The sequence below is a fragment of the Hyposmocoma kahamanoa genome, unplaced genomic scaffold, assembly GCF_003589595.1.
Source record: "Hyposmocoma kahamanoa isolate Upper Pololo Valley unplaced genomic scaffold, ASM358959v1 181, whole genome shotgun sequence".
Lineage (NCBI taxonomy): Eukaryota > Metazoa > Arthropoda > Insecta > Lepidoptera > Cosmopterigidae > Hyposmocoma > Hyposmocoma kahamanoa.
In genome coordinates, this window is record NW_020653712.1 from 688,260 (window position 1) to 704,254 (window position 15,995).

Consider the following 15,995-nt stretch of genomic DNA (forward strand, 5'->3'; position numbering starts at 1 on the left):
AGAGTGGATAATAGCTCCCACTGAAGTGACAAGTTTGCACATTCACCGCTAAAAAATCCCTATTTGTAATAGCGCCAAAGTTCTAGAGCACTTACTGTCTGCAAGGGCGAATTCCCATAATGTCGTAACTTTTTATTTATCGTTGGACGACTGTCACGTCTAACCCGTTTCTATATCACGACTATCTATCGTTAACCATTTGATATGCAGGTCAATTCAGAACCTTACGATAACTCTATTGTCGAACGATTCGATTGATATCGTACGATTTCTTTCCATTTCTATTCACAACACCCGAATCGGACGTCAAACTGTCGTATTCGAAATCGAACCGAAATGCCGTCACTCCACACGCAAAGGCTACAAACGTTATTCATAACACAGTTATCGCATGAAAGTTACCGAACGTCCGATTGTTTAGAAAGTAAGAATGGAATATGGAAATCTCTTTTTCTTTTAAATATAGTCTGGATTTTGTTCAGTTTCATTAAAATTATTAATACGAAGAAATTCCTTCGATTCGACCGGATTCGAACCGACGTCTTCTAGCATTCCGTGCCAACGCTATACCAACTAAGCCCCGGAACGAACCAATGGACCTTACGAATTTTTCTATGTGCTTGTTGTCGTGTCTTTGTATTTGGTTTTTCAACGACTTTTAGCCGTAGCGCCATCTATGAGAAATCTATGAAAGTATTTCTTCACCGCTCCGGCTAGAAATGTAGCTATTCACTGTTTTTAAATTTTCATTGAACTGATACTCAATTAATTTTTATGTGAATTTACTCCACTAGTTTATTATAATTATTAATACAAAGATCGGACACTTAGAAAAAATTTCTTTGATCCCGCCGAATTTCATTAATGTATTTTAATGCATAACTAACGCATTCCTACATTTTAGGCCTTTGAAGCCTTAAAAAGGATTTTCATTTTTTTATAATCTATTTCACCGATTAACTCCGTAAACGCTGCTTGATAACGATATCGTAGCCGAACCCGAAACGATCGTTTGATTCGGAATGCTGTGAATAGGTCGGAAAGCAGCCTTCGATTCAAGAACGATATTCAATCTAGCGAATCGGTTAAAATATCGAACAGTACTGAATCGGAGTACTTCCAGTCAAAGTACTTCCTTGGACGAACTCTTTTACATTACCTATTAATTACTTGTCAAAAGTAAATATAACGACCGCCATTTTTTACAAGATGCCACTCGAGAAGCTTTTTTTTTAAACTTGTTTCATTGCAATAAGTGCCCTTGACACGAATTGTAAAATTAAATGTCGCACGGTGTCAAATGTTGCGTCGGTTTGTCTGTCACATATGTAGTATTTCTAGAATACTCTAGTTACATTTCATAGGACCCAGGTCTACGCTGAGAAGAACTTTAGGTCATCGTGAACCGTCGTCGATGTGCAAGTTTCATAATGATGTTTTCCTTCATCCTTATACTAAAAATAATCTAGGCTGATTGACACTGGGACAGTTAATAAAAATCTACAAAATACAACCTTGTATAACGTGCACTAATTTACGTATTTTAAAAGTTGTTTTCATAAACCTCGTTTTTAAATGAAATATCTTTTGTTTAAGTAAATATTTTATGCGAATCGAAAGAATCCGGCCGGATAAAAGGATTTATTTCTGAACGTTCGATCTTTGTATTAATAATTATAAAAAACTAGTGGAGTAATTTCACATAAAAATAATTGAATATTAGTTCAATAAAAATTTAAATACAGTGAATAGCGACATCTCTAGCCGGGGCTGGTAGCTGTAAAGGTATCTAACTGGATGACGAAATACTTTCATAGATTTCTCATAGATGGCGCTACTGCTAAAAAGTCGTTGAAAAACCAAATACGACACAAGCACAGAAAAATTCGTGAGATCCGCTGGTTCGTTCCGTGGCTTAGTTGGTATAGCGTCTGAAACGGTATGCTAGAAGACGTCTGTTCGAATCCGGCCGGATCGAAGGGATTTTTCTGAGTGTTGGATCTTTGTATTAATAATTATAACAAACTAGTGGAGTAGTTTCACATAAAAATAAGTGAATATTAGTTGAATAAAAATTTAAATTCTTTAAATTAAAATTAAAATAGTACCAAATAAATGTTTATTAGTGAGAAATAATTACCAAAAGACATTAAAACGTTACCAAATAATTTGTTCAGAAATAGACTTAGTGAATGGCTTAGAGACAAAAATTATTACAAAGTGACTGAATTTATACATAAATGTTAATTTGAAATGCTTAATGAGCCCATATGTACAATGTAACAATGATTATTGGTCCGATCATGGCACTGAATATTGGTCACGCTTATGCAATATATGTATAGCCGAACTTGTTTCATTTGAATCATCCTCGACCACCCATCATTCATCCAATTACTGAGCAAAAGTTCATTTGAACTGTCAATTTTTGTAAGTTCATACAAACATACACTGTATTTAGAACCATGTTAATGAAAAATACAAAGAGGAGACATATTAAAAAAAAAATTTAGTTCGAAATAGATAATCAAATTCTTTTTAAAATGTATATGAATATCGTGGAGACGCTATGCAACGCGGCGCGGCGCGAGCAATGTAACATAAACTTTGTCCTCAACAAAATAAGGCAACATTTCATTAAAAAAACACTGTAAGATTCACTATTCAGTCATTTTTGGCAAAATTTTATCTTTTTTCACAATTTATCGATACAACTATCGACAACAACTGCAACATTTTACGAAAATTGGCAACCCCATGAATTTACTCCTAGACTGTAATGTATTATCGATACGATGAAGATTTCATATTGACATTTTTAATTATGATATTTTGGACATTGTACCGTTTTCTTATTGCAAAAGGCATAGAGTTAAATTTAAAACTTCAGTGTGAACATTTATGTGCGCTTGAACTTGTACCAAAATTCGCGCATTAACATAAAGCACACCGCTCATTAACATTTAGTTGGTGTTTATTTATAAAATTGCATAAGGAAAAACAACAAATCAAACAACTAATTTACAACTTCCGGCAAGCAACAATAAATAGCAATACGTTGTGGTGGATTATCGTTGGTCCGAGTACAAAAATAACGTTGTCGCTCAGCCAAAGCAGCCGCGTGATCGTTATTTCACATTAGTTAATTTTAAACGGGTCGAATCTCATTGACGGACTTCCAAAGTGTTAATCATATTTATAGTTTGTTAATGAATATGTCGTCCCACAGGTACGTGGGAGCAATTCTAAGATTCTTCGACATTTTCACGATTTGGAAGTAATGTCGAAACACCGATATTTACTGAAAGTTACTCATGTGTGAATATGATCCAAACTAACATTGCAAATGCGAAAGTTTTTTTATAATACTAAGTAACGGGACGAACAAGTCGTCCCATAACAATTGCAGTACCACAAAGAACTATAAATCACATTGATCTGGGGGCCACTGCCACTGCGCCCGACACCCTGAGACATAAATTGACAAATCACATGTGCATGTAATTTCACCCGCAAGCACCATATCTTTCTACGTTAGTTTTGATTATAGCGACACTCCCTACCTACGCTTAGGGTATACGAGAAGGACACTAAAACCTGTGCGTGCACAGGAACCTTCAGATTATGATCCCAGATCAACCAGTGAAAGGGTTGCCACCGACCTCTGTCACTTGACTTCATCCGGTTCTTCGAGAGGCTAGTGCCTCGGGTGAGCCACCCCGGGTGCACGTACAGTACCCTCCCTATTTTCCAGATAGGTACCGGAGCTGGAGGCACGCTCACTTCCCGTTGTGGATTCCACAACTAGCAGTTGTCACTGCTAAGCCGTCGACTCTGAGTTCACTACCAAATCTCCTCATTGGTGGCGGAGCTGTAAGACACGCTCACTTCCCGACGCCGAAAAACGACGTCTCTCCAGTTCCCAATAACCTAAGCGGCTGGAGGGACCGGAGGATATCTAGCTTATCCTCTACTAGCTCTCCGGGCTAGTGCCGGAGATGCCAGTCGCAGTGTCCTGTGACAATGTCCGGACATAGCTTTCAACTTAAAGGGCAACTCACGTGTCCCGCGCGTCTCCTCGCTTCAAGCCCTCAACTAGACCGCTATTAAGACGCGCTAGCTGCTCACGAGACAGACGCCCCGGCACAAGCAAAACCGGGCCAGACAAACCACAAACCCCAGCGAGTCCTTACCCGAGTCCGGGTCCGCCAAAGACACTCGCAAAGGTGTATCACTGGCGGAGGGCTTGGTCCGGACGCCTGCCGTATCCTGGTCTTGCCGTCGAACCCGTAGTCTCTCCGGAAAACCCTATCTCTCGGGTCGGCAGATAGGGACAAATTTCACCAGCAGCCATGCCCTTCGAAACCGGAACGCAGTAAAATTCACATTACTGCTTGGACTCTAGTAAATCTGTTACATTTTTATGCCTAAACCGCTGAACCAATTTTGGTGAATTTTGGTATAGAGATAGATGGTACCTAGGAGAAGGACATAGGGTACATTTTATCACAAAAATAAATCTTAACTGGGGTAAAATAGGGGATGAAAGTTTGTTTGGAGAACCAATTAGTATTCATTCATTTGCTAGCACTAGAACTCCTTGTGAAATAATTGGTACAGGGTAGTACTGCCACCTTACCTATTTTTGCCGCCAAGCAGCAATATATAGTCTCATTACATTCCGGTTTCGAAGGGTAAGGGTGCCGCTGGTGAAATTACAGGCACATGGAACTTGTCAACTTATATCTCAGGGTGACGGGCGCAGTGGCAGTGCCCCTCAGATCAATCTGATTTAAAGCTCTGAGGGGCACTGCAACTGTTATGGATTGGCATGTACCTTACCATCAGGCGCACGATTTGTTCGTGCTGTAACTTATTTTTTACTTATATATTATTTAAAAAATAACATTTCTCTGATAAAGGATCTAAAAAAACACATCGACTCATCCGAAGAACAGAATCCGATGTGATTATACAGCAAAAACAGGATAAACACATAATCTCGTTATTCGGACTATCTATACATGTTTCCAGAATCTTTGTATCTTATTTCGTTTCCGAAATATAAAATCGAACAACGGTTGATTTGGTATAGCGAAGAACAGTGCACTGTCCTAAGAATAAGAATTTATTGCGTTTTGTAAGAAATAAACAATTTTTCATCAGCGTTTTTGACCCCTCATGGTAATTTAACTGATAAGTACCACTCGTAGTACTTATTATAGGGACGCGGACGACGGCGCGAACACCAGTTAGAAGGCTACAAATATTACATATCGGATACCTTATTAACATAGCCACTGGTTCCATTTAGTATTTCATCATTCCTGGGTATTTAAAAAAAAATTTGATTTTAAGACATTCATTAACATTTTTTTTTTCAATATTTCAATCGTCTTGAAAATAATCAATCAAATGCATATGAAATGAAATCAATTGTAGAATTTTATCAAAGTTATATGTTAAAAACAACGGTTGAGCTGCTTTTTCGGCTTACAGTCTGCTTCAGGAAGGTTTGTAAATTATTCTAACGTGACTTGTAAGTCATGTCACGAATCCAACACCCGCAATGAATGTCAGCATCGATGAATGCGGATGTTGCTGCAGATGCGGATATTTTAATTTATGCAGATTATCTGCTGATGCTGATATTCGCAGCAACGCTACTCAGGAATTTTTACTACCATAATATTTAATTGTTTCGTGTAACATTAGAAAGAAAGAAAAATAATTTGATTGGTAACAAACTAAAAATTACAAAATGACAAAGTAAAACATAAAGTAAATTAGACAATGGACTTAACATAAAACAGACACAATTACATAAAAAATAATTGAATATCAATTCAATAAAAATTTAAATACAATGAATAGCGACATCTCTAGCCGGGGCTGGTAGCTGTAAAGGTATGTAACTGGATGACGAAATATCATAGATTGCTCATAGATGGCGCTACGGTTAAAAAGTCGTTGAAAAACTAAATACAAAGATACGACGCAAACACATAGAAAAAATCGTCCGCTGGTCCGCTGGGTCATTCCGTGGCTTAGTTGGTATAGCGTCTGGCACGGTATGCTAGAAAACGCGTCGGTTCGAATCCGGCCGGATCGAAGTAATTTTTTCTGAGTGTTCGATTTCTGTATTAATAATTATACATATAACATGTTACCAAAATGGTCACCACTCAGCTTTTTATAACGAAACATTGGAGGACACCTTATTATGCTTGTTTTCAGTGGAGTCATAAATAGAAAAAGAAAGATAGCGCCTCGTCCAAGTAGAAGGTAAAATTAAAAAATAAATTTTAATAGTAAAGTTAAATAGTAAAAAATTAAAAATGAAATAAAATTTAAAAAATTAAAAATTATTAAGTAATCCCAATACAAATAGATAATAAAAATAATACAAAAACTAAATGAGTATGTGTAGTGTACCTCACGATTAGGCGTGTATTGAATCTTTTTAAATATTTTCTTGTACTTGATTTTGTAGTGTTCAGGTAAGGCCGTGGCTACACAGGCTATACAAGCTGATTTTTGCCTGTACGGACTCATCCAGAAGAGAAGTTCCACCTTGCAAGCGATGCAATAGCAAGCCGACGTCGTATTTAGTGTTTCGGGCATTTTAATGGCTACAAAAGAAATATGAAATAGGACAGAGCCCGGTTAGTAACTTAAAAGGAATTCTTATCATGACGGTCCTGTATTATGCTTACAAATATAATACAGGACAATAATAAAAACTTCTTATAAGCTAGTTTAAAGGAGGCAGTAGATTCTATTACTCCACTAGTTTGTTATAATTATTAATACAAAGATCGAACAATTAGAAAAAAATCCTTCAATTCTTAGTTAGCTCAGTTGGCATTGCGTTTAGCACGGTTTGCGAGAAGGATTTTTTCTAAGTTTTCAACCTTTATATTAATAATTAGCAGCTTTATTCGCACACCTCATGGAAGAATAGCAAAAGTGGAGTTACGTCAAACATGTTTGTTGCTCCATTCCATAAAGAAAAATATAACCTACAGCCTCTCCAACTCTTGTAACTCTATGTACAATATTAGTCGATGGAGTTAAATGTTTTTGATGTAACTCCACTTACGCTGTTCTTCCATGAGCTGTGCGAATTATACAGAACGGTAATTTAATAAAAGAAGCCGGGACGAATAAAACTGTGGTCGAGCGGTAGTTCTGTGTAAAAGTAGGCAAGAGAAACAAAATGTAAATAGAAATAAATCTTGTTTATACAATTGCAATGTGGGCGTCGACAGAACGCTACCGAATGCTGCCCGTGATGGAGTAAAAATAAGACCTTTCTATCAAACATACATACTATCACGAAAGTTGACGCTTTACCACCTTAAGACTTCTTTTTACGTGGAAGCAACAAGAGAGAGAATTTATTTTCCTTCTGTGATTTTTTGTGGGACGAACAAGTCGTGGTAAGTGATACGCCTATCCATGTCATTTGCAGTGCCACTCATAGATCTCTAGGTGTACAAGCGATATTCGTATTTCCTCGGACTCGAACCGGACTTAGGTTCGTATTCCAAAACTCTACTCAAGTCAGGACTGGAGTATGATTTCAAGCACTGGAAAAACGACCGTAAAGACAAGGACTTGAGTATTATTTCTAGTGCTTTAAATCATACTCAAGTCTTGACTTGAGCATTGAGTATTGTTCTGGAATACGACTCTTAGTGCACCAGCGACACCCGAAGCGGGTTCGAGTTTTCTAGATTTGTATAGTTTCGGATTAGGGATAAATACGAATCAGGTAAAAATTAAGATATGCATAGTAATTTTCGTGATAGTTTTAGTAAGGCAACATCAATGGTTAGTGATTGAATGAATTTAACTGCTTCCGTGGCCGAATGGCTACCATGCCGGACTGCCATGCAGAGGTCCTGGGTTCGATTCCCAGGCCGGGAGAAATATGTGTATGGCCTACATTTATTTCTCTCGTGAGTTTGAGTGTAATTTGTGGTTGTCTATGTGTGTGTCCATGGCACCTGCGACACAGGGTTTCCCTAGTGCGGGGCTATGTTGAGTGTGTGCGTTATTATTATTTAAAAAAAATAAAAATAAATTAATGCCATCACTGCGTTTCCAGATTTTAGCAGAATAGAAAATGTTATTATAATTAACCGACTTCAAAAAAGGAGGCGGTTCTCAATTCGACTGTGTTTTTTTTTGTATGTATGTTACGCGATAACTCCGGTATTTGTGAACCGATTTTCATGATTCTTTTTTGTTGGAAAGGGGGTATTTCCATAGTGGTCCCATGTCATTTTGAAGGAAATCATCCACCTCTAAGGGTGGCTGTTCACGCATGAAGATTCATTTTTAATAATAGCGCCTAAACATTTTTAAGGAGCAATTATTTTAATGGTTGATTTTGCTATTTCTCCAATTCAAGGCGTTTTTCTCTCAATATTCTTTGAGTAGTGAGAACTGATTTTTATTATCTCCAGTGTCAAGTCCTGTATAGTGGCGAATTTAAGGATATTTCAATAAAACTTGGCAACTAGATGTAATTCCACGTACTTTTGAGGTCGGTTTTTTAAAATAAATGCAATATGATCTCAATGGAGTCTCAACGGAATTACAATGACCAGCGGTTTCAAAAAAAACATTTTGCGGAATTGGGCCCCAGGCAAATTATTGTGGTTGTCAGGCACATTTTTATGATTAAATTATTGTTACGACACCACGACTCGTACAAATCGATTCTTCCGAAGAACAGAGTCCGATGTGATTATATAGCGAAAATGGAATAAATACGTTACGAGAATAATTTCGCTATCCAAACTAAGGCCTATGTAAAGGTGTTTTGAAAATTTATATTTCTTATTTCGTTTCGGAAATATAAAATCGAACAACGGTCGATCTGACATCCACAGCGAAGAAGAACGAACGAAATGTACTATTTTTTGACAGAACTAGTAGTCTGGTACATAGGTCTTTGTTCTTTGGTTGAGTCGTAATGTTCACTTGGTATATACATGTATTTATTAAGATTTTGTGAAAGTTTTTTCTATTCCAAAGCCATTTATACTATTTTGTGTTCAATAAAGTTTATATAAACAATCTACAGTCATAAACCGCACCCTTGTAATAAGGCCATATCTGCAAAATGACATCTTTCCAAGAGAGAAATGTACAGACTTCACGGACGAAACTAGTAGATGACTTTTTTATGCCTAAATAGTCATGATACCTTAGTAGGACTAGAGTTCCTTGTGAAAGATTGTCAAGGGGTTTGTCAACTTATTTTCAGGGTGACGTGCGCAGTGGCCATGGATAAGCGTGTCGCTCGCCATCAGGCGCACGATTTGTCACTCGTTCCCTCATTTGGTATTATAGAAAATTTTAGACGTCGTTAGCGTCGACGAATGCCGAAAGTCAGTACAAAGATCTCTAACAAAAACACAGGAGAATTTCGACGGCTCGGTAACTGGACCCGTGGCTCAGTTGGTAAGAGCAATGCTGCGGTGCAGCATGGACGTGGATTCAAGTCCCACCGGGTTGATGAAATTTTTCTGTACGTTCGATCTATGTATTTATCATAATCATAACAAAACTAACATAACATAAAAAACTACTTATTTTAAGAAGGTTTACAGCTATAAGTCAAAGATGGTGACTATTGGTATATAAATTTTTTTATTGTAGCCATTTAAGAATAAAAATGCAAGGTGGCACAAATTATATGTCCGGGAGTGCAGGTATATGAAAATTAGGTAATTCCGATAAAAAGATACTAGGCACAATGTTGAGTCACCACTGCAAAGAAGTGCAGCTTGGTTTTCTTTTTTTACAGTTTCGGACGCTCAAAATTTTTACGACTGATTTTTTTTTTTATACCAAATGACATGGGACGAAAAAGTTATGCTCATTTTTAGAATATCAAGTGACGGGACGAATAAAACGTGCGCCAGGTGGTAAGTAACACGCCTATCGATAACAGAAGCAGTGCCAATCAGAGCTTTAAATCGCGAAGATCTGAGGGGCACTGCCATGGTTGGTTAGGTCGAGCAAAGAAAAGTTTAGATCAAGTAATAGTAAAACATTTGGGTGGAACAGATTCCATTGAAAACTTATCAAATAATTTTTCTAAAATATTTACAGAGGAAATAGTGGCTATTAAACTTAAACATAATTGTGATCGAACTTTCTTGGAACGAGCCCACTATGTTAATGAGTGTCCAGTATCCATGCGGTTTGTTAAGGCTAAGGCTCAAGATGTATTGAAAATAATAAATAAATCAAGTGATGAAAAATCACCTGGATGTGATGGTATTAGGGTTATGGACGTTAAACAGATCAGGTACAAGCTTAGCCCAATATTGGCAAAATTTATAAATCTTTGTGTTGAGAAGGGAGTATACCCTATGGAGCTTAAAGTTGCTAACATTAGACCATTATATAAGCAAGGTAGTCATATTGATTATGCGAATTACAGACCAATAGCAATATTGTCGGTAATCAATAAGATAGTTGAAAAGTTTATTATGAACCAAGTGACAAAGTTTTTAGAGTATCATAATGTAGTATCGGATACACAGCATGGTTTCCGGAGAGGTCGTAGTACTGCGTCAGCTCTTGCTGGTTTCACAGATTATGTGAATGAAAGTCTAAACGAGCGGAAGCAACTGGTAGTTATTTTCATGGATTTCAAAAAAGCATTTGATATTTTAGATCACTGCCAGTTGCTTCGAGCCATGTACGAATGTGGCATTCGCGGTCCACTTGGAGATTGGTTTCGAGCGTATCTAAAGGATAGGACACTACAAACTGTAATAGAGGGCCAGAGTGGTAAAAAATTTGATATTACTTATGGTGTGCCCACTGGTTCAGTATATGGTCCGGTGGGGTATAGCATGCATGTTAATTCTATGGGTAATGTAGTTAAATATTGTAAGGTTTTCATGTACGCTGATGACACTTGTTTGGTCTATGCAGATACTAATCTTAAAAATATAGAAAATAAAATACAAGAGGATTTTGACCATATTGTTAAGTGGTCTCACGACAATGGTTTAATTATAAATATTAACAAGACAAAATGTATGCACATATATTCACCTTATAGCAAAGTCTTTTTATAGGGTCTACTTAGATAAACCTAAAATTTATGGCCATTCTTATGAATGTCTACATAAGCAAAAAATTAATTGTATTTGTGATTGTATAGATTGAGTTAATAGTTTCAAATACTTAGGATTAATAATAGATAGGCATTTCTCATGGAAGTTGCATGTGGAGAGTGTGTGTTCCAAATTAAGGTTGACTTTAGAAAAGATTTTTCATCTTAAATTTATTGTTAATAGGGCTACTTTATTTGTTGTATATTTTGCACTGGCGGAGTCTATTTTGTCATAATATGGTCTGAGTAGTTCTGGGCGTACTTTTAAGTATTATTTGGATCAAATTAAGCAGCTACAAATAAGGTTTTTGAAAATATTAGTTGATGAAAAGGTTAAAGACAATTGTAACAAGAGATATGAAGAATTATTCTCAATTTGTAAGGTTTTGCCAGTTCAAGACAAAGTTAAATTTCTAATCGCTCTTGAGCAGTATAGAAACAATGATTTCAAAAACTATGCTGTGCATTCTTATGCTACTAGATCTGTTAGCAGTTCGAAATATGTTGTACCTAGAGCCTGTAATTACTTTGCTCAAAGAACAAGACACTACCTAGTACCATCCATCTATAATGATTTACCTGTAGATGAAAGTAGTGTATCAAAGTATGTTTTTAAAAAGAAAATAAGAGATAAAATGTTAGCTGATGTTAAAGATAGATAAGATATATATTTTAAGTTATTAATATGTAAGTAAAATAAGTTTAATAAATTGTATTAGTTTTTTGATAATAGTGGGCAGGTAGATTGTAAGTTTTTGTTATATTTGAGAGTTTGTCACCGCCAACAAACTGTTATGCAGTTTGGCGGGCTGAAATGTAACCAATTGTTTTTGTGAGAAATAAATCATTATTATTATTATTATTGCACCCGTCACTCTGAGACATAAGCTGATAAGCCCCAAGTGCCTGTAATTTCACCAGCACCCTTACCGTTGAAAACCGGAAAAAAGTTGAAAGATTTGTAACAATTCGTAAGGTCCGTTGGTTTGTTCCTTGGCTCAGTCGGCATAGCGCCTGGCATGGTTTGATAGGTTGGTTCGGAACCAAGCGGATCGTAATTAATTTTTTCTACCCGTTCGATCTTTCTTTAATAATCGTAAGAATATTAAGTTCAATCTGACTTTTAAGAAAGAATCAAACGGACTGCTAAGTTGTGTACACATTCGGGCAAATCGTTGGTTAAGTAGCCATTTTGGTGTAATTTTTAACATAATGTACTTCTATTGATAACTAAGTAAAAGAATTCATTGTATGTTACATTATAAGCTAGTAGTTAACTGCAGAAAACACACAACGTAACCACTATCATAAATGATGTCATTATCAATTAATTGTCATCATTTTGTGAACAACCGTGTCTTTGTTTCAGAACTAAGTGAATGGCGCTACAGTCGCAAATAAAGATTAAGCAAAATGTATTATTGTATCAGGCAAATACATTATTTGTTGTAACTATGTTAAGCTTCCAATTGCTACATTCAGATTGGTCTGTTTAAGTTTACGTTGTGCATCGAGTATATAACCTGAAATAGAGACGAAATGTCATTTCATTTGTTTGAAAACTATTCTGCCAACTCATTACGATGACAACTGCGCTCCGATTGGCCAGCCCGAATTCGAAACAATTGACGGGTGTCGTCAATTGTTTTACTTCAAATCGACCAGTTTAACTTGAGCTTTGCTGTAATGGACGAAAATTGAAAAATTACATGTTAATCGACGAAATGTGATTCCGTTTGTTTTGTAAAAAGATGTTTTCCCACACCACCGAATCGAACAACCCCCGATTGTTAAAGATATTATCTTTATTACAATAAATACACAATATCTTTGGAATATACAGAGACGTACACACAGGTCAGTTGTAGGTGCTGTACTATTTCAGCTTTCTAATTAACATTAATTATTAATGACATAAGTCGGCCGCAGGTGCTTTCCGGCTAACGCTATGACAGCCGAAATAGCCGGACCGTCTGTACGGTCCGGCTGTTTCGACCGGCGTGACATTTGGATGAGAGGAAGCGGGGTTGTCGACTGCTCCAGTTAAGTTACATGTAGGGGTAGTTGGTACGATCGCGTCAAGTTGTATCCTTAAATATCTCAGAACAAACCAGTCGTATATCATTGACAACTGCGAAGATTCAGAATAGTCAATTTCGTATGGCGGCCATCTTAAATTCGTCATATCAGAACACTTTCGATTCTAGTAGAACCTGACTAAGATTCTTGACAACTTTTATTTGAGAGCCATGTGCCCATCTACGATACTGGAGCGAACAGCCTCTGTCCCACCTGATGCGAGCACTATTCCAAGATATCCGGATTTTCTCGTACTCACTGAACCCTTCCAGCCACTATTCCTGTAAATCATTTTAAACTATCGCTGTTCCTTCTGGGAGAACTATTACCTAAATGTCTACATCAGTCTGTAGTAATCGAGCTACACACGTATAGTATGTTGCGCGTTGCGCTGGGCCGCTAAATCTGCCTGTGCAGACTGAGAGATAAGTTTAAGAAGATTAACATCCTTACACTAACGTCACAGTATGTTAAGAAAAATATTTTTTTTTAAATAGTGATAAACATAACATTAATACGAGGAATAGAAATAAACTATTCGCCCATTTGCCTGATGGTTGGATGGTCCTTATTTCGTTTCTATTTCTGGTTATATACTCGATGGCGTGATGACACGGATTCAAGTTAGACGTGTAGATGGCTTTTGAGGCGTAGGGGACAGCATGACAGTTGTTTTCATGATACCAAGAGACGGGATGAAGAAGTCGTTTGTCTGGCGTTAACAAGTCCCGTGTGCCTGTAATTTTATTAGCACTTTTACCCTTCAAAACCGGAACGCTGTAATGTTCACATTACTGCCCAGCAGCAGGAATAGTTAAAATGGCAATGCTGAACGAATTCCTTGTCGAAACAACGAATTCTACTGCTGTTGAAATTTCTATGTCGAAGACGCCCCGAATAAACGTGCTAAAGTTTTCACACATTTTTTTTTCATGCTATGTTTTCTTTGTATCTATGCGTTAAAGAGCAGCTTAACTTAAATTTGTACAATTTAAGTTAAGCTACTCTTTAACTGGAAATTAATGTTATTATTTGTTATATAATCAAGTTCTACCTGCTGTTAGTTTTCTCTGTATCTTTATCTGTACAATGCAATAAATAAGTAGTATAGTGGTGTGCACCAAAGGAGACTCCACCCATGACGTCCCTGTAAATCTGGTGCATATTGGGCAACAATCGACAAGTTCCAGACGACAAGAAGCAAATACTTTCACAACGATGGCAAACATTATAGTGAATAGCAGGCTTTACACAGTGGCATTATTCAGTGTGGCGGTGGGCGCGCCGGCGCCTGTGTCGAGGTGGGCGCGGGTAGATCTATTGGCTCGGTCCGCCTGTACCTTTCACACGGCTCATTCAGAGTGCAGGCGCGGGTACAGCGGCGCGTGCGGGCGTGCGGGTCCTAACGTGTTCCCTCTCACATAGCCGAATCGGCTACAAGCGCGTGAAGCGCGTAGATCTACACGTCGAAATCACAAACAGACGCTAGACCAAGAACTGTGAACGGTACGGACGGACCGATCCAATAGATCTACCCGCGCGGCGCGCACGCACCCGCGTCCGCGCCTGCCGCCACTCTGAATAAGTGTTTGGTCTAGCGTCTAGCGTCTGTTTGCGATTTCGACGTGTGGATCTACCCGCTCGTGAAGACGTCAAGACCCGCGCGCCGAGAGATTGCGAGATTGAGCGCGCGTGTAAAGACGTTGGAAGGAAAAGGGAAAGACCGCGCGATTGCTCTCATCAGTCGCGGTCTCCAACACGCGCCAGTTTCATGCGGTCTATCCTACGATATTAGCCTTTGCATGGACGCCCTTCCGTTGTAACAAAAACGAACACGAGCAATCGCGCGCGAAAGAACTTTAGCTTAAAAAATTTCAAACAAGTAATCGCGATTACGCGTACAGAGTATGTCGCGCGTAATCCTGTACGCTCCTGATCACACGCGATAGAGTGGCTGTGTAAAGGAGGCTCATGCCATAGGTACAATAAAAAGAAGAGGAAAGAATAATAAGGGTACATTTTTATAATAATAAAAACTCCGAAAAGTAAATAAAAAGTGACATACCTATCAGAGCCAACATAGGTCTCCTTAGCTGTTATCCCGTTGAAATGTATCCGATTCTCCACTTCACCATCTTGAAGAACGTCGGTCATTATGAAATTCACCACTTGCTTATTCAAGTTACGTCTCAAATATCTCATATCACTTAACACGTTTCTATTTATGATTGGAAAATTAATTGAAGTTTGTTTTGTAATTGAAGGTTTTTTGATTAAATTAACAGAATTGTCATTCAAATTTACACGATTATGTCTATAACGATGATGATGTTCAGAATTCGAAAAATTTAAAATGTTCGCTTCACTGTATTCGGAATTTAAAATTGAAGTTAAATTGTTTATTGAATTATAGTTTTTATTTGCAATGTTCGTGTCATGTTCGACGATGTTGGCATGGTCGACAATGTCCGTTTCTGTGTCACAAGTGGACGTGCCGAGGAGGAACACTACCAAAATCGGTGTCCGGAACATTTTACTCCAGCTAACAAGTCGGGACATGCTCGATTTTTTCTTTATTTTTGGCGATTTTATCTCCATTTTGGTATCTGTAAATAAAAAAAAATCATTACATATTTTCGGAAAATTCAAAGTATAATTATTTATACAATAACAATCTGCCGGTACAGATGGATAGTGCAGTGGCCTAAAACCCAATTAACCCGCCCGGGTTTTTACCCATTTGTGCCCAAAATCGTGGGCGGAAACG

The 15,995-nt window shown here is 37.6% G+C and overlaps 1 protein-coding gene across 1 annotated transcript in view; it reads right to left on the reverse strand.

Annotated features, from left to right (window-relative positions):
* LOC113226054 overlaps positions 1–15,995 on the reverse strand; it is a 143,326-nt gene that overhangs the window by 103,300 nt on the left and 24,031 nt on the right. Inside the window, exons 2-3 of the mRNA XM_026458564.1 lie at positions 15,624–15,834; positions 15,294–15,446 (exon numbers count right to left, since the gene is read on the reverse strand). Of these exons, the coding sequence (XP_026314349.1) occupies positions 15,294–15,446; positions 15,624–15,826 (356 nt within the window). The 5' untranslated portion in view covers positions 15,827–15,834. The remainder of the gene's footprint in view (positions 1–15,293; positions 15,447–15,623; positions 15,835–15,995) is intronic.